At 37.6% G+C, this 24,496-nt stretch overlaps 1 protein-coding gene across 2 annotated transcripts in view; it reads right to left on the bottom strand.

Moving 5' to 3' along the window:
* ADK (adenosine kinase) overlaps positions 1 to 24,496 on the bottom strand; it is a 599,089-nt gene that overhangs the window by 543,522 nt on the left and 31,071 nt on the right. For both annotated transcript variants that reach the window (XM_044659050.1, XM_044659053.1), the window contains exon 3: positions 21,183 to 21,236. In XM_044659050.1, coding sequence (XP_044514985.1) covers positions 21,183 to 21,236 — 54 coding nt within the window. The remainder of the gene's footprint in view (positions 1 to 21,182; positions 21,237 to 24,496) is intronic.

A 24,496-nucleotide genomic window follows, 5' to 3' on the forward strand; every position in this document is an offset into this window, starting at 1 on the left:
GAGATGATCAAAGCTATAGAGGTTGCCGGATCAAGTAGAGGCTGGAAATTCTTCACCCTCTCACTAACTCTGGCTTGACTTGGCCAGAGCCAAGCCAAAGAATAGGGAAGGCTGTTGATCTTCTTGAATAACAGTGGTACTGCTCTCTCTCTCTCTCAGCTCTATTGATGATAGATATAATAACTGTCTATGTCTCTCAGGCAAGGAAGTTGAATTCCAGATATAGGGCCTACCCTCCCTCTCTTGAACCACCCGCCACCCAAGCAAGATTGCTCCAGAATGAACTGTCTTGTGCTGTGCATGATGGGTATTTATAGGGTTGGCTCCAACTGACTTTTGGCCCTGGCTCACAGCACCTGGGTACATTCCGAGGTCTCCAACTGACGATCTTTGTCACTCAGAGTGGTATCCATCTTGTCCCAGAAATTCATTATAACATTTCCCAAATATATAAGGGACCAAGTCAAATGTACAAGAAATCAGCCATTTCCCAACTGACAAATGGTCAAAGGATAGGCAATTTTCAGATGAAGAAATAAAAACTATTAATAATCACATGAAAAAGTATTCTAAAACCCTCCTGAGGGGCAGCTGGGTGGCTCAGTGGATTAATAGCCAGGCCTAGGTCCTAGAGGAGGTCCTAGGTTCAAATCTGGCCTCAGACACTTCCCAGTTGTATGACCCTGGGTAAGTCACTTGACCCCCATTGCCACTTACCACTCTTCTGCCTTGGAATCAATACACAGTATTGATTCCAAGATGAAAGGTAAGCATTTTAAGAAAAAAAAAACAAAAAAACAAAACTGCTGATTAGAGAAATGCAAATCAAAACAACTCACACCTAGCAGATTGGCCAACATGGCAGCAAAAAATAGTGATAAATGTTGGCAAAATTGGGACACTAATGCACTGCTGATGGAGTTGTGAATTGATCCAACCATTCTGGAGGGCAAATAGGACTAATACCCAAAGGGCTTTAAAAGAATGCCTACTCTTTGATCCAGCTATACCACTGCTGGGTTTGTACCCCAAAGAGATAAAAAGGAAAAATACCTGTACAAAAATATTTATAAGCTGTGTTCTTTGTGGTGGCAAAAAATTGGAAAATGAGGGGGTGTCTATCAATTGGGGAATGCCTGAATAAATTATGGTATATGATGGTGATGGAATACTATTGTGTAATAAGGAATGATAAGTTGCTTCATTTTCATATGAGCTGGAAAGACCTCCATGATGCAGAGCAAAACAAGCAGAACCAGAAGAACACTGTACACAGAAACTGAAACACTGTGGGACAATCACATGTAATCGACTTCACTAATAATAACAATGCAAAGATCTGGGATGATCCCGTGGGACTTATAAGAAAGCATGCTATCCACACTGAGAGAAAGAACTGTAGAAGTAGAAATGTAGAAAGAAAACATTTGACTTGTCACTTGTTTATATAGGTATAGGACAGTGTTGGCAAATCTATGGCACTCAGAGCACTCTCTGTAAGTACTTGGCTACCCTCCAGCCATTTCCTGTCCATCCAAGTTAACATCGTCTCGAATTACAGAATTTTCCCAGGATTTTACACTTTTGGTCATTTTCACCTCTATTCTTGTATCATTGTTCTTATTCACAATCAAATTATCCTTAATCAAATCACAATTTCCATTATTCTTCTTAATTCCACACTTACTAGAATTTCTAACACCATTTATAACACTATTTCTCTTATTCTCACAATTATTTACAACACTAATCAAATTATTATCAACACCATATAAACCATCATCAATTTTAATAAAATTATTACCAACACTAGTTAAATTACTACTACCAGAGGGTAAATTACCATTAACATTGGTTAAAGTACTATTTACACCTTTACCAGTAGTTAATTCAGATAATTTAACATTAACACCATTCAAACTATCATTAATTCTCATCAAATTATCATTCATATTGATTAAACTATCATTGATTCCATTTAAATTAACACTGATCAACTCATCACCATTATTAATTAAATTCTTATTATCACCAATCAAATCAATATTAACACCAAGTGTACCATTTCCATTATTCGCAATCACATTATCATCATCTTTAACACATACAATTTCATCAACATTCACTTTAGTCCCATTACTTTGATCAATCACTTCTGAATTTTGGGCACACCTTCATAATGAAGCTGTCCCTCCATTCATGTTACTATTATTAACATTCCCCTGTACAATATGGCTGTATTTTGGCCTATCTCCGGCCTGTATGTAATCCTACATCGTTGCCAAATTAGGAGCTCAAGCACCTTGGCAGCATGCATTCTGGCAGTGGAACACATTTTGATTTTGCTGGCCATTTCCATGATTAAAACTATTATTCCAGTTATTTCCCCTGTATCCATAATTATTATTAAACCAATTAAATCCATTGTTATTATTGTACCTCTGCCCATATGATCTTCTATATCTACGCTCCCTTGCAAAATGTCCAATTTGGCCACAAACATAGCAGGATTGCTATCTCTGATTCCTTGTGTATGTATTACCACTGGTCTTATAATTGTTAGCATTATTCTTCTTCTCAGCTGCCCTTAACGCTGCCACTGCCTTAATCTCATTTATCTCCTTCTCATTGGCTCTAGAATCTGCCTCCCTTAACTGCTTCCTAAGGCTTTCAATTAGGGTATCTTTCTCATCACTTCCCCTTTCTTTCTCCTATGAGAACACATAAGTGGCTTTCTGTTTTAACTCATCCAGGCTCAGAAGTTCCCAATTTGGGTAATTATCTGTAAAGAACTTCTTAACCTGGGGAACAGCATTTCTAACCAATATTCTTTTTACGTGTTCCACAGTGGTATCCTCTGAGACATTCCTACCCAGATAAATCTCAGCAGCCTCAATAATTCGATCAAGGAATGTTGCTGGGGTCTCTTGTGCAGTCTGCCTGATTCTCTCAAATTTAGACCATGCATTTGGATGCGTTGAGTGTTTCTCCATGATTTTTATTAATGGCTTTCTCACTTGTTTTAACATTCGGTATATTGGAACTGAATTGAGGTCCAGTTCCTCCCAGGCTACTGGCCATAGTGTCATCCCCTCTGTGTTCCTGGTCTCCTCAACAAACTTGGCCCTATCATAATTTGACAAGATCTCTCCCAACACATACCAGCAATCCTCAAAGTCAGAGTCATGGGCTTTTATAAATGCCTTAAAGATCTTAACAAACTTCCCAGAATCATCATGGAAATTTGGGATCTTTCTTTTTAAATTTTCCACATCCTCTGTCCTAAACCTAGTGTGCTGCCTCACATGGAAAATGCCATCATCACTTACACTCGGAAGGTCACGAAGGGGAAAAAAATTAATGGGTTTATCACCCTTGTTCTGTGCCTGTTGTTCCAACCCAGCCTTAGATGTAACACTTTTGCCAGAATTCCCCATGTGTGAAAATACAGCCACAGTGCCAGTATTAGGAAGACTAAGAGGTTAACCAGAAACACCACCATTCTGCATGTATAATTCCAAATTATTCATTTTGATTTGCAATAACTGTAACATCTGCTTAGTCTCCGAATCCCTAAAACACCAGGTCACTATGATCTTAAAACAATAAGTGACACGAAAAACCATCCTCCTTAATTTATATACAAAATAACCAGTAAGGACAATGATCGGTGTGTGTGATAGTAAATCCAGGACATTAATAGTTAGGATGGGTTGGGCAAATTCCAAATCTAATAAATCCCTACAATACCTGGGTATGATTTTGAACCATAGGTATGGGATAGCTAACACTCCTTGCCACAACCGCAAGATGACATAATCAATCCAATCCTCCAACATCATTGTTCCCATCATTGCCCAAACCGACCAGCTGTATACAATATCAGTGGTATTATTAGCCACGATTATTGACTAATAACAACTAATAACAATAATCAATAACAATAACCAACAACAATTACAATTACAATTAAGCACAGAGAACAAAACACAAAAAAAAAATGGTAAAAAACCCTTTCTCTGGGGCTACTCCAGGCCTGATAGTATTTTGCCTTCCCACAGAGATTTTATGAATGACCTGGGGTGGGGGGTGAGTAGTTCTGAGCAGCTCACCACTGGTTAAGAACTTCCAGCTCAAAACCAATGGCTGAACCTCCCTCATGGAATGTTCAAATCTTCTCAGTTTCCAGTGTGGTTCTGGCAGCCCAAGAGACACTTCCTGTCTACCTCCCCGTTACCCAGCCATCTGGGGTGTCAAACTGTTAAGGGAGAAACCAGAGAAAGACACCTTGAACAGTAAATATGGGTCCAGGTGGGTGTGAGAGACAGGAATGACAAGAAGGGGCCCAACAAGTTTAACAGCAAAGGGGTGTCTGTTACTGAATTGGCTGTTAGGTCCAACTGCCACTCTGAAGCACCAAGACTAGGCCTATGGTAATCAGCAAAGTAAAGGCAGGAGTTTATAAGTTAAGGCAACACATTTAATCAAGGACGAACTAAGATTAAGGATGGAAATAGGGTTTACTACACTTAAAAGATAAGGGCAAACCACAGGGTCAGGGGAAGGACTTGATTACACTCTCCTATGACCTAAGTAAGACAGGGCCAAAGAAAGCTATATTGGAGTCACAAGGGAAAAGTTCCTCCCAACCTGGTTCAGCCAGGTTTGGTCAGCTTAGCTGAGGACCTGAGGGTGGCTTTACTTGGGATCTCACAGCTAATCCAGGGATGGTTTCAGGATGCCAGGAGTCAACTCCACCAGAACAGGTGATCCAAGGTATCCAGGCTGGGAGAGAAAGTTTGCAATGCTGTCCACCAGATCACAAACCACTTCCCTACTTGGTGCTGCTCTGCAGGTCTGATGTCCTCTGCTGTAAACCTTCACCACTCTCAGGATCCAAGGGAATCTGGATACAACTCACCTAGCTCTGAGATCTCCCAGGGTCAGCAACAGTTTTTGCCAAAGACCATGGAGTCCTTCCCAGGCACAAGCCACTTCATCCTTCCCCTGCATTCCATTCAGAATGTCCATGACCTTCAGCTAGGGCTTTTCCTAGGCTGCTTATACACCTACCTTTAAACTTATGCCTCTTACACTTCCCAGCCCACCCCAAGAGGCCATTACTAGAAAGGCAGAGGGTCTCAGGCAGAACTCCTTCCTTCCCCCTCTCCACTGTGCCCGAGGACATTTTTTCACATCACCCACCCCTCAGCCCAGCAGCCCAATAGGAGTGCTTCCTCCCTCCCCAGTGTGGGGTAAGGCAGTGAAGGGGAGAGAGGCAGGCCAAGTATGGAACTTGGGGATGGGGCTGGCACATCACTTCATCTTGGGGGTGGAGTGGGGGTGGGGCCTGGCACTAAAAGGTTCTCTAAAAGGTTTGCCATTACTGGTATAGGATGTAAGGTTTTGGTTTTTAAAAGATTACTCTATTACAAAAATGAATAATGGGTATTAAGTGATAATAAATGGGAAATGGGTATTAAGTGATAATACATGTATAACCCAGTGGAATTGCTTGTCAGCTCTGGGAGAGGGGAGGGAAAAGAGGAGGGAAAGAACATGAATCATGTAACCATGGAAAAATACTTAAATTAAAAAAAAAGTTTTGAGGTTTGGCAGGGTATAATCATCAAAGTAAAATCAGCTGGGGACTCAAGAGAAGGTAGAGTTGAAGTGGTTCACTAACAGGTCAAGATGGAAAAAAGAAGAGAGTAGTTAGTGCAGGGGAGATAGTCTGGAAGAGCACTGAGGGATCAAGCAATTAAAAATTAGTGTGCACAGGGTAGGGTCTGATAAAGGAAGGCAAAGAGAAAGGTAGGAAGCCAATAGATTATGTTCAGATAAGAGGATTTCAGAATTCTTGAACACAAAGCTGGTTACACTTGTGGATGATGCTAAGTTCAAGAGTATGATCATCTTTACCTGGCTAAAGTGGGGTGGAGGAGCAGGTCACTTGAAGTGAGACGATCAAGGGATTGGTTAGAGTGTTAGAGGGAGATTCAATATGTACACTGAAGTGCTCTAGAATGGGAAGAAGAGAAAAACTGTGAGCCAGTGCCAAACTCAAGGAAAGATCTCCAAATCTATGGACACCCAGGTACCAAGATTTTGATTGACTATTAGAGATGAATAGCATGAACCTCAAAGGAGAGGATACTGAGTGATGGAGGTAGGGAAAGAACCTAGAAAGGACAATGGGGAACAAGGAGTATTTGAATTCCTTTGAAACTGTTCCTTCTTAGTCACTTCTATTAGGTCTTCATCCATGTCATGCTCACTAATTACAGATGCTATCAAGGCTCTATCCTAGGCCCCCTAATCTCTCTATACTCTCTTACTTGATAAATATCATTAGATCCCATGAGTTTAATTATAAAATCTACTCAAATGACTTTCAGTTTTATTTATCTAGCCCTAGTTTCTTTTTTGAGCTCCAACCTTACATTACCATTTAGTGAAGAGTTCAAAAAGGATGTCCCACAGATATAAAATTCAACATATTGAAAAGAGAACCCATTTCTACCCAAAAAACTTCCCTTATAAACTTCCCTATTTCTACTGAAGGTATCACTGTCCTTCTGGTCACTCAGGATAGAAATCTCAATACAATCCTCAATTCTTCTCTCATTCATATTACATATACAATCACTTGCTAAATCTTGAAATTTCCCGATCACGTCCCCTTTTCTCTACTCACACAGCTATAACAATGCTCCTAACATTTCTCTAGATTAGGTAGTCTTCTACTCAACTGATCCACCTAAAGCTTCTTTCCTATACAACAATCATTCCTCCATTTGGCTGTCACAGTAACTTTTCTAAAATATAGGTATGATCATGTTACTTCCTCACTCAGTTGAGCTCCAGCTATTACTTCTAGATTGAAATAACCAATCCATTCCACACATACCTTCTACATTTCAGCAACACTGATCTTCATTCAGAACACCATTTCCTATTCCTGTTCCTTCACAAGAGATGATTCCCCATGCCTCCAATACTCTGCTACAGAAGGGCTTTCTTAGTTTCTCTCAACCCCAGCTGCTGGTGTGATCCCCACTAAAGTTAGCCTCAATCTATTCTGAATTTATTTTGTTCTGATTTAACATACTGCCTTTTGGCTTTTTTGGGTGGGGGATCCATCCCCAGCATTTGATACATGGTAAATACTTCATAAAAGCTTGTGGACTGATTGGCACAGTTTTGTGGGGGAAAAAATAAGGATAGCAAGGTAGCACAGCAGATAGAGTGCCAGGTCTGAAGTAGGGAGGACCTGAATTCAAATCTGGCCTCAGATAGTTCCTAGCTGTGTGACCCTAGGCAAGTCACTTAACCCTCATTGCCTAGTCCTTGCTACTCTTCTTAGAACTGATACTAAAACAGAAGGGAAAGTTTAAATATGTGTGTTTATATCCCCCATAAATGGCAACATATTAAAATTTTCAAATTCAACTATAATGAAACATCCCACAACTAATATTCTAAGGAGAGCCTTTTTTCACCAAAAGGATACTCCCTACTTCAAAAGAATCTTTTGAGGAGAGCAAAATAGAGTTGTTTGCTTTCCATACCACTTAAAGAAATTCCAAATTCCAAACCATTGCTATGCTACTTCCCATAATAAAAGAAAAGGGATATAGTTAAAACTTGTGGTTTTGTAACTATGGATCCAAACAGCAGCAAGAAATAAGGAGAGATCCAAGAATATTAAGAGTATGGCTGATGATAATGGAAAATCAAATTGCAATGTTTAACTAAGCTCTACAGAGGGAACTACCATCAAAGAATAATTAAAGAATAGAATACTTCAAAAAATGTGTGTATATATGTATGTATATATATATATATACATGTATATAATACACACACACACACACAAAAAGCACTTCAATTAATCTTTCATTTTTCAAGATGAAGACATTCTTAGACAAAATGCAAGAAATCACTAAGTCCATGGGCTTCATTTTATTTTTAATTTTAATTTTATTGAAGTGTTGTTTTTATATCACATTCATTTCCAAAAACACACCCTCTTTTTTTACCTTCCTTTTTTGAAAAATAGGGAAAATTTTCAGAAAAACCAAGACCCATACTGATTGATAGCATAGGTAATATTCAACGTTCCTAGTTTCTCCACCATGAACTTCTCTAACAAAAGGAGAGTGGGTACATTTCCCACTTCCTCATTTCTTTTCAGGAGTCAATAATGCCCAATATAATATAACATTCAGTTTCACTGCATTATTCTTTTTGTTTACATTTTGATAGTCCTTTTGCCAAGAAAATCTCAAATGGGGTCAAAAACAGTCCAATATGACTGAAACAACCAAACAAAAGTCACTGTGTATAATGTTTACCTGGTTCCATTTATTTCATTCTTCATCAGTTCCTGAGTTTTGGTTTTTTTTTAATGCCTTATCTTCCTCTTTTCTTAGAATACTATATTACATCACATTTATGTACCACTGTTGGCCTTTATAACTGGCTTTTCACTAATGGCCTATGTACCACTTTGGCCATTCAAATCTCTCATTTAAAGATAAGAGACTGGGGTAGAAGAGACTATAAAATGGCATCGCTAGTATTTAAACCTAGTTTTTCTGGCTCTCAAGTAGATGGCTTTTTTCACTAGACCATGCTTATGTTGTCCTCTCAGTAAATGATGTGAAAAAAATATCTTTTACCAACAAACAACTGCATATTTCCAATTAACCAAATTAAACACTAATAAGTGATGAGTTGTAAAAGTGTATAACATTAAATAAAATGACAATTACAATAATACATTCACTTTAAATAGCATCATCTTTCCAAGAAAATCTCAAAAGGAAATTGTTTCTTAGAATTACAATTGTGTTCTAAGCTCATCTCCTGATTCTTTCCAATAGAAATTTTATCTTATACTCAAGTATTTTTAAGAACTAGAAACTGTTATACAAACAATTCAATGCATGAAATAAGATCTAAAATGAAACCCAAAAATATACTCCCTCTGGCTAATTTCTCTCTCTACAGCAGGGGTCGGCAACCTTTTTGGCCGTGAGAGCCATGAACGCCACATTTTTTTTTTAGAATATTTTTCTACGGTTACATGATTCAGATTTTTTCCCTCCCCCCCCAATACCCCCCTCCATAGTCAATGTGCAATTCCACTGGGTTTTACATGTATAACATTGATCAAGACCTAATTCCATATTACTGATAGTTGCACTGGGGTGATCATTTAGAGTCTACATCCCAAATCATGTCCACATCAACCCATGAGTTCAAGCAGTTGTTTTACTTCTGTGTTTCTACTCCCACAGTTCTTCCTCAGTGGACAGTGTTCTTTCTCATGAGCCCCTCAGAATTGCTCTGGATTATTGCATGGCTGCTAGTATAGAAGTCGATTGCATTTGATTGTACCAATGTATCCACCACATTTTTTAAAATGTAATTTCATGAGAGCCATACAGTGGTCACAGTGCCGCTCCTGTAACAGCGCCTGAAAAAAAAATTGATTTTATGGCTCCTGCAGAAAGAGCCATATCTGGCCCTCAAAAGAGCCAGATATGGCTCAAGAGCCATACATTGCCGACCCCTGCTCTACAGGGAGAAAAGATAGGAGTCAGAATGCTCTTCTACAACATATCTAACAGGTTTCTGTTACCTCTTCATGGCCCAATGATGCAACTTGAGTTTCTATAAAAGAATACATCTTACTAGCAGTTTTTAGTCTGTCCATACCCCTTACCTTCTTGTCACATAAAAGTTTATATTTTCTTTTATTAATATTCTGCCTATAACTGTCTAAGAGTAGAAATAAATTTTAAAAAAAAAAAAATTCAAGAAGGACTGACAGTTGGCTTATAAGGTTATTTCATAAAGGGAAGTGACAGAATGAAGGGAAATTAATAAAAAGGAAAGAAGATAATTTGAGGTAGCAGAGAAGCTGGGCAGTACAGTGGATAGTCTGGAGTGTAATAGGTAGAGGCTTTAGAAGTAGAAAAGCAGATTTTTGCACAGGGACTAAAGGGAAAAGCCTTGGCTGCCAGCCAGGGACATTCTAAGTAGAATGAAGGGAAAAAACTTGTTTTGCCCTTGTGGACTCTGGTCAAACTGGGAAAGGGAGAGGGTATGAATGTCTTTACCTACCCAGTGAGGAGCCCAAGGAAAGTGGAGTTACCACTGTCAAGGAAGACCCACCAGGGAAGATCAAGTGAGCAAGAAGATCTAGTTGGGGTGGTGGACATCCCAGTCTGAGACAGGCTCCTTGATTAGCATTTCCTGGATTTACCTTTCTGTGGACCCATTTCCTGTGCCACCAAGAGGAGCTGAAGAAGACATGATTTTGTGAGACCCATTTTTCCTTCTAGTCTGTAATAGTCTAATAGTGCAGGGTAGGCTTTAACCCATTCTCCTAGCCCGTATGGTCCCTAGTGTTTAGATTCAATGTGACCTTTCCCCATTATTCCTGACCCTCAATTATTAATTAAACCTGTGTTTATAACCCCTCTTGTCAATATCATTTACTTGCAGTTTCTCTGACTCCCTGGCTAGGTGGATCAGTGTGACAGTTAAGGTCCAACTGTCACTCCTGTCAACTACCATTCCCAAACAGCTAAACCCAATTTCCCAGCTTGTTAAGTCCCCACCTAGTGTCCATTCCTATCTCCTACTCACCCTTCTGAACCCAGATAAATATTTAAGTTAACCCCCTGTTTTTCCCCTAAGAAGGGTCAGGAAGACCCAAGCTCAAATCTGGACTCAGATACTTATTACTTTTGTGATCCGGGGCACAAGTCTCTCAACTCTGTTTCAGTTACCATATCTGTAAAACTGAACTGAAAAAAAAAAAAAAAAAGGAAAAAAAAACTGAACTGAAGAAGGAAATGGAGGACATTTTAGGAAGAAGGAACAATTTGTATAAAGGTAAGAAAAAAGCAATTAAAATACAGAGCTCTGGTAACAGATTGCAGGACACGTAAGTAATGTGTCCTTGACTTCAAGTCTTCAAGTGGAAATTGTTCAACTACTTGCTAAAAAGACCAAATAGGATAATTCCTACTCAGTCTAAGTTGGACTAAATGACTTCATATCCCTTTCAAATTAGAGGTTCTGCCATTTTGACCTGAGGACCCATAAGTGCATCAAGTTAAATTAATGTTTGGCTTTTCATTCCTTTCTGGGCTCTGCTCCTGACTCTCCCTTCTTCTTTATGCTTCATACCCTAGCAGTCTTCTGAAGATTCCTCCATCCCTTCTGCTTCTTTCTCTAAATGGCCAAGTTATCCCAGAATATCCACTTTTAGTAAAGGGCCTAGGACAGACAAGTTTACTATTCCATTCCTCTTTAGACTCCACTCTTGGCTCACTAGGCTCACCTGTTCTCCTCTGGGTCCTAACAGATACCTTCACCCCCCTCTTTCAATCTTCATCGTCTCACTTTTCAGTTTCTTTTTGTGTGTTATCTTCTCCAATAAAAATGTAAACTCCAATGCACTGGAATCATAGTGCCTAGAGCACATAATAAGTGCTTAATAAACATTGACTAACTTAATAAACATTGCCTTGACTAATATTTGTAAATGGGCTAAAAATTACAATTCTTAGTGATTCTAGCCACTCTAATATTATTGTGAATGGGAATTATATAATAGTAAGGGACAGTTTATATTTTTCTCTAGTTAATGAATCACTGTGACCAAAGAATTCATACTTAAATTGCCAACTTGCTAATGATGAACTTTTATAAACTAAGAAAGGGTGATCCACAGACAAAAGAAATTGTCTAATGCCAAGGTCCTACAAAAAGCTTTTTCAGCATAGTAGAACATGTACACAAAAAGTCTAATAGGAAGGAGAGAACTGACAAATGGGGGAAATAAGGGTTCACAGAAAAAGAGGTGACACCTATGTTAATGGAATAAAAAGATTCTGAAAGGAAAACTTGAATGCATTTTAGGCCACTAGAGGGGGAAGACCTGTGCAAAGGTTTTGAAAAGAAGTGTTAGATTCAGGGAATAATCTGTGGGCTACTTTGGCTTGAGGTACATGAAGAGGCAGGAGAGGATATAAATGTTAGGAGTTGCTTTTAGACAACTGCAGGTAGACATTATTGAAAAATATCAATATTATCAATTCACCTAAAAACAAGATGCAAGTCTTATTCTCTCATTTTACATTCATTTATATACATTACATTTACATCATTTTACAGATAAAGAAATTCAGGCCCAAACATTAAAGGACTTGCTAAAGACCACAGAGGCTATAAAAATAGAGCCAAGATTATACCTCTAGAGCTGCATTAGCAAACCTTTAAAAGACTACATGTCAAAACTGTACCTCCAAGCTGGCTGTGAGCCTCCCCACATAACCCCAGAGGAGAGAGGAAATACCCCTACTGGGCTACTTGGCGGAGGGGCATTGTCCTCAGGCACAATGGAGAGGGAGAGGGGAGCAACCCTTTAACAACATAGCCATAGAGCTATGACTCCCAAGGCCAAATCTTAAAAACATCAAATTAGGGAGTGCTCTCAGGGCATTCAAATTCCACCTCAAACTTACATCTAAAATACAGTAGCCTCCCCACCATGGTTTCAGTTTTGAGGGAGGCAGGGGCAAGGCAGGCATGGGTTAGGGGAGGTGTATGGGGTCAGCAGTTGTTCACTTATATCTGAGGTTCTGCTCATCTACAGTAGGTCTTGGAAGGTATCCTCCACTGATACAAGGCCCTAGTGCTGTGATGGTGGTGAACCAAAGACACGCATGCCAAAGATGGCAAACAGAAATCTTTTTGTGGGCATGTGCAGGCCCTAGCTTAGCCAGTTGGGAGCCTGGCCCTACCCCCAAACACAGGGGTGGGTGGGGCACTGCACACATTTGGGGGCGGGGCATGGCACGAGGTCCCTAAAAAGTTCCAAAAGGTTCACCATCACTGCCCTAGTGTAATTCCATTCAAAAAGACTTGATCCATTTCATAAATCATAATAAATAACATTAAGTGTTTTCCAAGGCTTTGTAAAGTCTGCAAAATTGGCAAAGCACTTTAGACACAATATTACAATATTTGACCCATACAATTCCCCCTATGAAGTACTATACACACAGCTAAGTAACATGCTCATGAAAGTGCAGAAATAGCATTGGAAATTAGGTCTTCTAAGTTAAGCCCTCTCATCCACTAAACCAAGCTGTTTATATTTTAGACCCTGATTGACATTTAATACAGCTATCTGACAAGTAAGATATGTGAACATTCAGTTTGATATCTGAAAATGCACAGTGTAAATACACAGGACACGCTTTGGATGAATTTAAGAAATGTGGTATAGTATAGAGTATTGGGAAACCATCATTCAGAAAAACACTTAGCTGCTGTAGGACCCCTCACCTCAGCTCTCTTAAGTGGCAATTTCCTTATCTATAAGATAGATATAAGGATAGCAACTACCTCATAGGGCAGTTGTAAAGATACACTGAGAAAATGTATAGAAAAAGCATTTTTAAGTTAAGTTTTTCCAACTTTAAAATGTCCTCAAAGTGTCTTCTGTGTAAAAGGATTTTTGAAAAGCAAGCAAGAAAAACAGGAATTTGAAGATATTTGTGTTTGGAAAAACAGAATCATGACAAATCACCAGACAATCCTGACCAAAGTTTTCCTGTTTTCTTCCATATTCATCCACCCACAGATAACAGAAAAACAAGTGCATTTGTGAGTTGGGAGTGACCAAGTTTAAGGGGAGAATGAATCATCAGATACAAAGACTGAATTTTTTTTTTTTAAGACCCTTAACTTTGGTGTATTGGCTCCTTGGTGGAAGAGTGGTAAGGGTGGGCAATGGGGGTCAAGTGACTAGCCCAGGGTCACACAGCTGGGAAGTGGCTGAGGCCTGGTTTGAACCTAGGACCTCCTGTCTCTATCTTTTTTTTTTTTTTTTTATTAAATAAAAACAGATTTAATGTTTGGCATATGCAGGGACACCAATATAATTACAAGCAATGCCACTATCAGCTAGAGCTATGGCTTCTACCAAAAAAGTGCCTCTTTAAAACCCAGCATGAGCCTGATTATAATGTTTACCATATGAGGATTAGCTTAAGAATCACAACAATAATAAAGAAGCTATGACTCTTTGCAGTTTAAAGTTGACGAAGCACAACTAGACTCAAACTCACTTGAACCTCATTTAACAGTCCTGAAGGGAGCCAACTATAAGTATTATTCTCATTCTTACAGGTGAGAAACTGAGGATCAGAAGTCACACGACTTGCTCATGGTCACATAGTTGCGCCAGAGGCAGAAAGTAGGTTCATGTCTTCCTGACCCCAAATCCAGCATTCTATCTAATATACCAGGCTGCTGTGGATGTCTACCAGGTGAGGAATTATTTTAAGCATGAAGATGCATGAAACTTAAGAATTTTTTTAATGGCTTCCAGCCCCATGTGATTCTTCTTTGATTCTAATAATAACATCTAGAAACATTAATTTAATAACTAGTACTACTTACCTTCAAGTATTTAACTAATAATTGACCCACTGCTATTGGAGTAAAGGCCACCTGTCCTGATATTCTTGCTATCGTTGAAGTCAAAAGAAAAAAGCAGTTGTGTTTCACTAAAGTACAACTCTTAGATTCTCCTTAAAGACACAAATAAAGGAGAAGAAAAACTTTCGCTATGTAGCCCAAAATGACAAGAAATGATCATTCTTAGTACACTTGGTCCTCTCACTTTGCAGTGCCTGCTAGGAGCATTCAAAATAGCCTACCATAGTGTCTCTGAACTTTTTGGACCAAAATTTAAAATACATAAAATCTGTGAAAGATTTGATATTCTTCAAATTAAGTTATCATACATTTTTATGACTGGCATGAAAATTCAAATAAGGATGTACTGGAAAATAAGAGGCAATAAGGTATAAGAGTACTGCATTTGGAGTAAAAGGATCTTGGTTCCAATTCCAGGTCTTATGCTAACTGTATATATCACTGGAAAAGTCCCAGTATCTTTGCCTTTAAATTGTCAATAAAATGAAGGAATTAGATCAAGTACAAAAGATTCCTTTCCACTCAAAGCTATGTATGGGCCACTCAAAAATCTCAAACTTACTTATCATGAAAACTTTTTTCAAGGAGAGAATTGGAGAGAGAAATGTGGTAAAAGCTCCAAAAATCATAAAAATAAAATGAACAAATAACAGAAATGGTATCTGTCCTGTATAGAAAGCATCAGGTTTTCAAAACACTTCTGATATGATGCTTTTCTGTGAGATATGTACAATGGATAGTTTTTTTCCCAGTAATTTTTCCCCCAATTACCTGTAGAAGAAATTCTAACATGTTTTTTCACATTTTGACTTCCAAATTCTATTCCTTCATTCCTTCTCTCCTCCCTGAGGCAGTAAGCAATTTTATATAGGTTAAGCATGTGCTGCAAAGCAATATATATTTCCATATTCAACATATTGTGAAAAAAGGCACTTATCACCAAAAAAAAAAATTACTCATTAAAAAAAAGTGAAAAATGGTCTGCTTCAATCTCCATTCAGACTCCATCAGTTCTTTCTTTGGCTGTGAATGGTCTTTTTCATCATGAGTCCTTTGGAATTGTCTTAGATCATTGCACTACATGTATTTCCACTTTACAGATAAGAAAACTGAGGGTCACTGAGATATTAGAGCCAGGGGCATTATGTGAACCTGACCACAAAGTCTTGTACTCTTTCCAGACATCCATTCTGACAGATAACAATTGATTTAAAGATGTAGCATCCATCTCAGAATGCCCTGAATCTGTGAAGGTAAATCATGGACAGATTAGAGGTTAAAGCAGAGACTCACTCCTCAATTATTTACTGGTCAGCCCAGGAGCTACAACTTCCTTCTTTGTAAAGAAGTAAAAACTAAATTGTTTTTTTCCATTCTGCTACCTAGTCACATCCTCCAAGAACAGTGAGAAGGAGTTAGGCTAGAGGATCGGGTTGAGATTTTATGGCCTCACCCCCATGATCCTAGAAAATGAAATTTTATTGCTGCTGTTCAGTCCTTTATGGTGTGTCTCACTGAATTCATTTGGGCTTTTCTTGGCAGAGACACTAATGAGGTTTGTCATTTCCTTCTCAGTTCATTTTCTAGGTGAGGAAACTGAAGCAAACAAGGTTAAGTGACTTGCCCAGGGTCACATAGCTAGTGCCTAAGGCCAGATTCCAGTCTCCTTGACACCAGGCCTGAGGCTCTATTCTCTGCAAGAGGAAGTCAGAAAAGGGGTATATTGGAGCTGGGTATTTCAGTGTGGACATTTACACCTTGAGAAATCAGCAAACTTGGGGGCAGCTGAGTAGCTCAGTAGATTGAGAACCAATACACAGTATTGATTCTAAGATGGAAGGTAAGAGTTTAAAAAAAAAAAAAGAAATCAGCAAACTCCTACACATGAGAGTTTGATTTAATATTTTTGACTGTATAGACCAGTGTTTCCCAAAGTGGGCGCCACCACCCCCTAGTGGGGGCTACAGTGATCCAGGGGGGCCACAGGGTGCATTTATCTTTCCTATTAATTGCTATTAAAATTTTAAAAAATTAATTTCCAGGGGTGCTAAGTAATTTTTTTCTGGAAAGGGGGCGGTAGGCCAAAAAAAGTTTGGGAACCACTGGACTAAAGATCTTAAAAAATAATGGAGAAAATGTTAAATGCAGATTAAAATTAAAAGTATATCTTGCAGGGGGCAGTTGGGTAGCTCAGTGGAATGAGAGTCGGGCCTAGAGACAGGAGGTCAATTGGCTCCAAGATAGAAGGTAAGGGTTTAAAAAAAAAAAAGTATATCTTGTGTACATTTTTCTCCCAGAGTGTCAGTTGTCAAACATTTTACCAGTGTGTACCTTACCAAATAAATTTAAACCAAATTAATACTGGAAACAACAAAACACTCAAGGATACATTTTTTTTTTAAATAATTTCAAGGGGGCAGATGGGTAGGTCAGTGGATTGAGAGTCAGGCCTAGAGACAGGAGGTCCTAGGTTCAAATCTGGCCTCAGACACTTCCCAGCTGTGTGATCCTGGGCAAGTCACTTGACCCCCATTGCCTAGCCCTCACCACTCTTCTGCCTTGGAGCCAATACACAGTATTGACTCCAAGACAGAAAGTAAGGGTTTAAAAAAAAAATAATTTCAAATCGAGTGCTGGGTCTGGAGTCAGGAACTCACTTCCTAGTTGTGTGACCCTGGGCAAGTCACTTAACACTATTTACCTAAAAAATAAACAAATAATAGAAAAATGGAGCAGGGAAATGTGACTAATGATGTTTTTACAAAAAAATAAAATTTTAAAGAAGGTGGAGCCAACTAAGACAGTCAAGTACTATACTGACATATTTATTTTGTTGTCGCACAAAATCTTTATGAGAATGACCTTTTATGTGCAAAAATAACTTTCTATAATCAGCTATCTTTACAATCATACAAATGATCTAGAAGTAAAGAATATAAAATTCTGTAATATCAATAACCTATTGATTTTTTTAAAGTATTTGGACAAAGAACAAAATGACATCTGGAAGGTCTTCAACTTAGGAATCTCACACACACACACACACACATACAGAGCTTAGACAAATGGAACTCCAGAGAATTGTGTTTGATGATTTTCTGGATGTGACTTCAAATGGAGCACAAAACAAAGAGTCAAATGCCCAGATAAGATGATTATCATCATCTGTGTGTACTACCTGGGTGAACTGAGGCAAGTTACTCCCATGGACCTCAGATTCCCACCTCAACTGTAAAGTGAAGGGAATGAATTCGAAGGCCTCTAAGGTCTCCTTTCTAGGTCTAGCTCTTCACTCCTAAGACTATGGAAAGCATCACACACAGAGTTCAAACAAAAGGAAATTATGAAAACAAAGATTTAGAATATTAAATCAACTTAAGACTGTCAATTTACTCATTTATATAATACAATCTTCACACAATACCAGCTAGGGAATAAAGTGTACAGAGAATCCAGCCTCAGAAATTTATTAGCAATGGGGCCCTAGGCAAGTCACTTAATCTTAATCTCTATTTGCCAAAGTTTCCTGACTTTAAAATGGGAATAATAATAGCATCTATCAACCAAGGGGCCCAAAGTAGGAATTATTTAAATGTTAGCAATAAATAAACAAACAAATAAATGAAAGCAAATTTTTTTTATTATTGCTGTTACCAGAGTAAAACAAATATATTCCTTTTAGTAAATAGTCTCACTGAGAAGTTGTGATTAATACATAATCTCTGATGTAATTAATGTATCATATAAACAGTTCATTCTTTGGAAGTTTCAAAAGTTTGATGTGGTCTTTATTGTTCCTTTTTGTGATATGAGATGAATACAGAAATATCTGAAGCATATCATTTGAAGGGAAAAGTTCAATATGAGGCAATGCTATAAAACCCTCTTTTTGTGACATCTGCTTATAATTAAAACCAGATATCTCTGGAGCTATACTGAGAGTAGATAATCTTCTTTTACTCAGACATATCCTACCAAGTTTTTCTTCAGGATGTGGGCATCAAAACACAAGAGAACCAGCTGTCAAAAGGAATGAGCAAATTTTGAAATAATGCCAAAATGAGGGAAGTGTCAACAGCAGTAAGCCTCTTGCTCCATAAGCTTTGGTTCCACAGAAGGTGGCATGCTTATCTTAAATGAAACAAATTTAAAGCTATGTACACATATATCTTATAATAGTTTCCAAAAGAATAACTGGACCTACCCTTAGAACAATGCATTCTCTTCAGTTATCGAGCTTACCAAATATTTTTAGGAAGCTAAAAATCTCACCTTGTTAAATGGTCAAAGGATATGAATAGGCAGATTTCAGAAGAAATCATAGCTATCTAATAATCATGAAAGAATTTTCCAGATCATTATTGATTAGATAAATGCACATTAAAACAACTCTAAGGTACCACCTTCCACCTATCAGATTGACTAAAATGTCAGAGAAAAGGGAAATGATGAATGCTAGAGGGGATATAGGGATACTAATGCACTATTGGTAGAGTTGTGAACTTATCCTACCTTTGTGGAGAGCAATTTGGAACTATACCCAAAGGGCTATCAAACCATATCAAATCTTTGAACCAGCAATACCACTACTAAGTCTGTATCCCAAAGAGATTTTTTTTAAAGTAAAAGGAATTATTTGTACAAAAATATTCTAATAGCTCTTTGTGTAGAGGCAAAGAATGGGAAACTGAGGAGATGCCCATCATTTGGGGATTGACTGAACAAGTTGTGGTATATTATTGTGGAATAGCATAAAATGATAAATAAGCAGGTTGCTTTTAGACAAACATATAAACTGATGCAAAGTGAAGTGAGAAGAACCAGAAGAACATTGCACAGAGTAACAGCAGTACTATAAAAATAATCAGCTCTGAAAGATTTAGCTATTCTCAGCAATAAAATAATCCAAGACAATTCTAAAGAACTTATAATGAAAAATGCTATCCACCTCAAAGAAAGAACTGATGGATTCTAAATGCAAATAGAAACATAGTTTTTTGTTTCATTGAAGGAGGGGGAAGATGGTGTTCTCTTTCACTACATGGTTAATGTGGAAATACGTTTCTATGCCCTCCATTCGCTTTTGCTATTTTGATCTATCCCATTCCACTGCCAGACCTTGATCTCTCTGGATTCACAGTTATTTGTTAGATTCAGGATCAGTCTGTCCTTTTCACTTTCACTTTGCTCCCATAAACTTACAGACCCTTTGCTTGATCTTTTTGTGATTCATATTACTGGACTTATGTTTTACATAATAGGATCACAGACCCAGAGTTGGAAGGGGCCTCAGAAGCTATTTGCTCCAATCCCTTTATCTTACAGATTGAAGAAACTGAGGCCCTAGGAGGTTAGGTGACATAAAAACTAAGAGTATTTCAAAACTATTAAATAACTGCAACTAGTTAATTATTTAATGGTCTGTATCTAAATAATTACAGATATACAATACATTTCAGGGGTTTAGCAACAAATATCTTTAAAATAGTTATGAATAAATTTCAAAACACAATGATTCATTTTAATAAAAGTTAAACAAAAGATCTTAAATAAATTATATTGAAAACTAAAGAATTCACTTTAAAAGGTTTAATTTATATATATAAACAGTTCATTATCAACAAGTAATGAATAGGGCACATAGGTTTGGATCTTCCCTATGCATTAGTTATGTTATTCTAGGCAAGTCCCTTCATCATTTCTCCATTTGTATGCACTGGCCTCTAAGGTCCCTTCCAGCTCTACAGCTATGATCCAATGAATTTTGACATTCTTTTCACAAGACTAATTATTTCTTCAGTAGTCAGAGAGCTTAGTGAAGAATTGCCTCTTTCTATAAATATCTGTACCTGCTTTTCAATTTCAAGTCTTAAGAAATTTGCTTGGAGACTGAAAGGTTAATAACAACAAAAACTTTGCAACAGAATTTTCAAGTTTATAAACATTTACTCATTTGATCCTTACACAACCCTGGGAAATAGCACTACACTATTTATTATATCCATTTTAAGGATGAGGAAACAGGCAGACAAAAGTTTAGTACTCTACCATAGCTAGTAAGTGTATGAGGCCAAATCTGAACTTGGGTCCTCCAGACTCCAGGACCACACTCTATCCACTGTGCCACCAGCTGCAAGTGATTTGTCCAGAGGTACTCTACAATCAGTCATAGTACATGTCACAATCCAGACATGAATACAGGACTTCTTAACTCTTAAAGACAGCTCTCCATCCACTATGCAACAATGACTCTCCATATTACCAATCCTATATACTAGCAAATTAATTATAAACAAGGTGATACTCCTTCAGGAACATGATAAACATGGCCATTCAAAAAGATTAACACTTAAAACAATGACAATTTTCCATTTTATCTGTGAAAAAAGAAACTAAATAAATGTGACAATCCACATTATTACTTTGAATGTCTAAATATATAACTATATTCTATAGGTACTTTTCAGATACCACTGAGAGAAATTATTTCTAATCTAGGGTTAAATGAACTGTTTTCAGTAAATTGCCTACCTTTATTTCCAAAAGAATGAAAGTATAGTGTTGATTACACTATATCAGCTTTTATGTTAGGATACTAACCACAGACAGCACCACATGCTAAGTATAATAATATTCTAAAATATACTTACAATTCTTTGTGTTTCTCCTCTGCCAAAATTTGGTCATTGGGTTTCAGACCATACCTGTAACAGACATAAAAAACAAAAAATACTAGTCATAGAAATGCACAAATATATTTGTCTAACAGACCAACCAAATGAGTTGGGATCTTACAAATCTCACTGTAGGCCCTTGACAAGTCAGTTGTCCTCCAACCAATTTTTTACATCATATTGAGTTGTCCCTTGTTTAAGTTTGAGTTTTTCTTGGGGCACAATCTATCTGATCACTTCCCATTGTTACAATAAGGATATAAAGAAGCCTTCATGCCTATATATTATGGATCCTTTATTCCAGAAGAGTTTAAGGTAGGTGCTCATTATCAAGAACAAATGACCTCTCAAAAAAAAAAAAAAAACTGATTATCTTTAATCCATGGGAAACAAAAGGATGTAACTGATAGGGGAGATATTTCTGAATCATCTGTCTGTGTACAGTCAGGCTGTCAATTGTTTACGACAAAAATAAAAATTTATATAGCACAGGACTAAAGTAACTTCCAACTAAATTAAAAAGCTGATAGGGCTAAAAAATGGAAAATGGGCTAAAAAATGGAAAATGGGTTAAAAAATAAAAACAAAAACAGATATTGATACAGATTCTTACCCATTATTCTCCTTCATATGGAGCCAAACTAGCTTACTCACAGTTCTTCATGTACAACATTTTAATCAAGTCAGTTTTATTAAGCACCTACTATGTCTCATCTTCATACTTCTAAGAAGGCTCTCTACCAAACCTGAAACACAATTAGCTCTCTACTCATGTCTCTTAGAAATCCTAGTTTCCTTCAAATCTTAAATCAACCACTTCTTCCTTTAAAAGACTATAATGCAGCAGGTAGGTATCTCAGTGGATTGTGAGCCAGGCCTAGAGACAGGAGGTCCTAGGTTCAAATCTAGCTTCAGACACTTCCTAGCTGTGTGACCCTGGGCAAGTCATTTAATCCCCATTGCTTAGCCCTTACTGTTCTTCCTTGGAACCAATACATAAGATCTTTAGTATTGATTCTAAGACAGAAGGTAAGGGTTTAAAAAAAGAGAGATTCTTTTTCCTCTTCCCTGACCTCAGCTGCTACTAAACCTTTCCCTGGAAATGAATTTCTAAATATTTTTAAATTTTATTTTCTATGCAAAAACTATTTTTATAACTTTGGGAAGATAATTTTTAGCATTTATAAGATGACAATCATGTGGCAAGAACTTTACAAATATCTCATTTGATCCTCATAACACCTGCAACATAGGTGCTATTATAATATAGATTTTGCAGATGAAGAAACTGAGTCAAACAGAGGTTTTAAGCAACTTGCCCAAAACCACAAAGCTAGTAAATGTCTAAGGCTAGATATGAAATCTGGTCTTCCTGATACTAGAGCTAGCACTCTATTCAATGGGTCACCTATAGGAATGTTCCCTCTTCCTTTAATTTTTTTGAGGTATAAGCCTAGTACTGCTATCAAAAATCATCAAAGGATATTTTCAATTTAGTGACTATGGAGCTATAATTCTAAATTGTTTTCCAGAACCAGTGAAGGAAATCAAAGTTTGAACCACAGTATAGGAGTATGTCTATCTTCCCAAAGTCCTTCTAACATTTACCATCTCCTCTTGTCATCTTTACCACCCAAATAGGTGTGAAGTGAGGCTTCAGGATTGTTTTAATTTGCATTTCTTTTCATTAGTGATTTGAAGTACTTTTTCCTATGGTTGATAACTTGCCTTTCCTCTGCTCTTTTCTTTAATCACTTATCTCCAGGAAAAGGGCTCTCACTCCTTGAATTGGACTAGATTCTTGTGTGTGGGTGTGGGTGGCACCTATGTGCCAGATACTGTGCTAGACACTGGGGAAACAAAGTTAAAAATGAAACCAATTCCTGACCCCAAGAAACATTCTACTGGAGGAGACACCCTACATGTATTTGTGTGTTTGTACACAGACATGTATAGACATTAAAATATATTTGAGCAACAAGGCCTAGAGTTTGGAAAGCTCATACTGAAACTGCAGAGACCTGTGACTCCAGTTGTGCAGAATAACTCTGGTATACTAGGCAACTCTCTAACTACAAACTTCAGAGAAGGTAGCACCTTACATTGGAAGAGGAAGCTTCCAAATCTGGGAGTTCACTATCCATCTATCCAGACTCTATATACCTATAAAAGTATATACAAGAAATGGGGGGAGAACATAGAGAAAGACAGAGGACTAGCAACGGGGAACATCACGTAGAAGGGGACACTTAAAACTGACCTTTGAAGGAAACTAGGGAACCCAAGGGGCAGGCAAGGTGAGATGGAGTACATGGGAGAGTTTGTAAAAAGGGGAAGAGCACCACACATTATAGACTTAGCAATAATGGAGAGTGACTGAAATTTATTGAGCAAATATCAAATGTTGGGTAATATTATTAGCTATAAGCATAATGAAGTTCTTTAAAATGTAGTAGTGATTGTGGCAATAATTCCAGCTCTGAAATAAAACAGATTTTTTTATGAAGTATATAAATATCAAAGATTAGTTCAACAACATACATCCAAAATGCCCATGCAAAAGTATAAATGATGAGTCTGGGACATGATATTAATTATATGCTACTCCACACCCACTTTGGCCTTGATAAAAATCACTACATCTCTCTCAAATTCAGCTTTCTCATTTGCAAAATGAGAGGTTGGGATGGCAACTGGTAAGGTGTTTCAACATCTAAATTCTAAAGTCCTGATAAGGCATGAATAAATACCTAAATAGTAATGAATCAAGAGGGTGGGAAGACCACGTCAAACCATAAAAATGTGCTGAAGGGAAGGTTACATAAGATTGTGCTTACTAAAGTAATCACTGGGGCATCTACCAAATCAATGGGGTCAAAGACACACCAGAATTTACTTTGGCCACCACGGGCACCCGATGACAACTCTAGTTTTGTGTAACTGTGACCGCTGAATTTTCTGGGACTGCCACGCTAATCTATCAAAATTAAAACTTAAATCTTGAGGGCCTAATGACCATCTGGGCTAGCCATTTCAGGGAAGAGGTAACTAGGAATGAGTATGTATGTGAATTGTAACAGATGAAGCTTTGTGCTCAGTAAACTGGAAAATCAGCCTATCACATGGCAATGCACTAGAGGTAAAAGACAAAAAGACAAAAATGAAAAATCTTCTTTTTAGGAACTTACATCCTACAAAAAGAACAGCATTATTAATATTAAAAATGATAAGGGCTGGTATAATAATATAAATTAGTATTTTAATTAAAGCCATGTTTATAGATAAAGTTA

This window comes from Gracilinanus agilis, chromosome 2, assembly GCF_016433145.1.
Source record: "Gracilinanus agilis isolate LMUSP501 chromosome 2, AgileGrace, whole genome shotgun sequence".
Lineage (NCBI taxonomy): Eukaryota > Metazoa > Chordata > Mammalia > Didelphimorphia > Didelphidae > Gracilinanus > Gracilinanus agilis.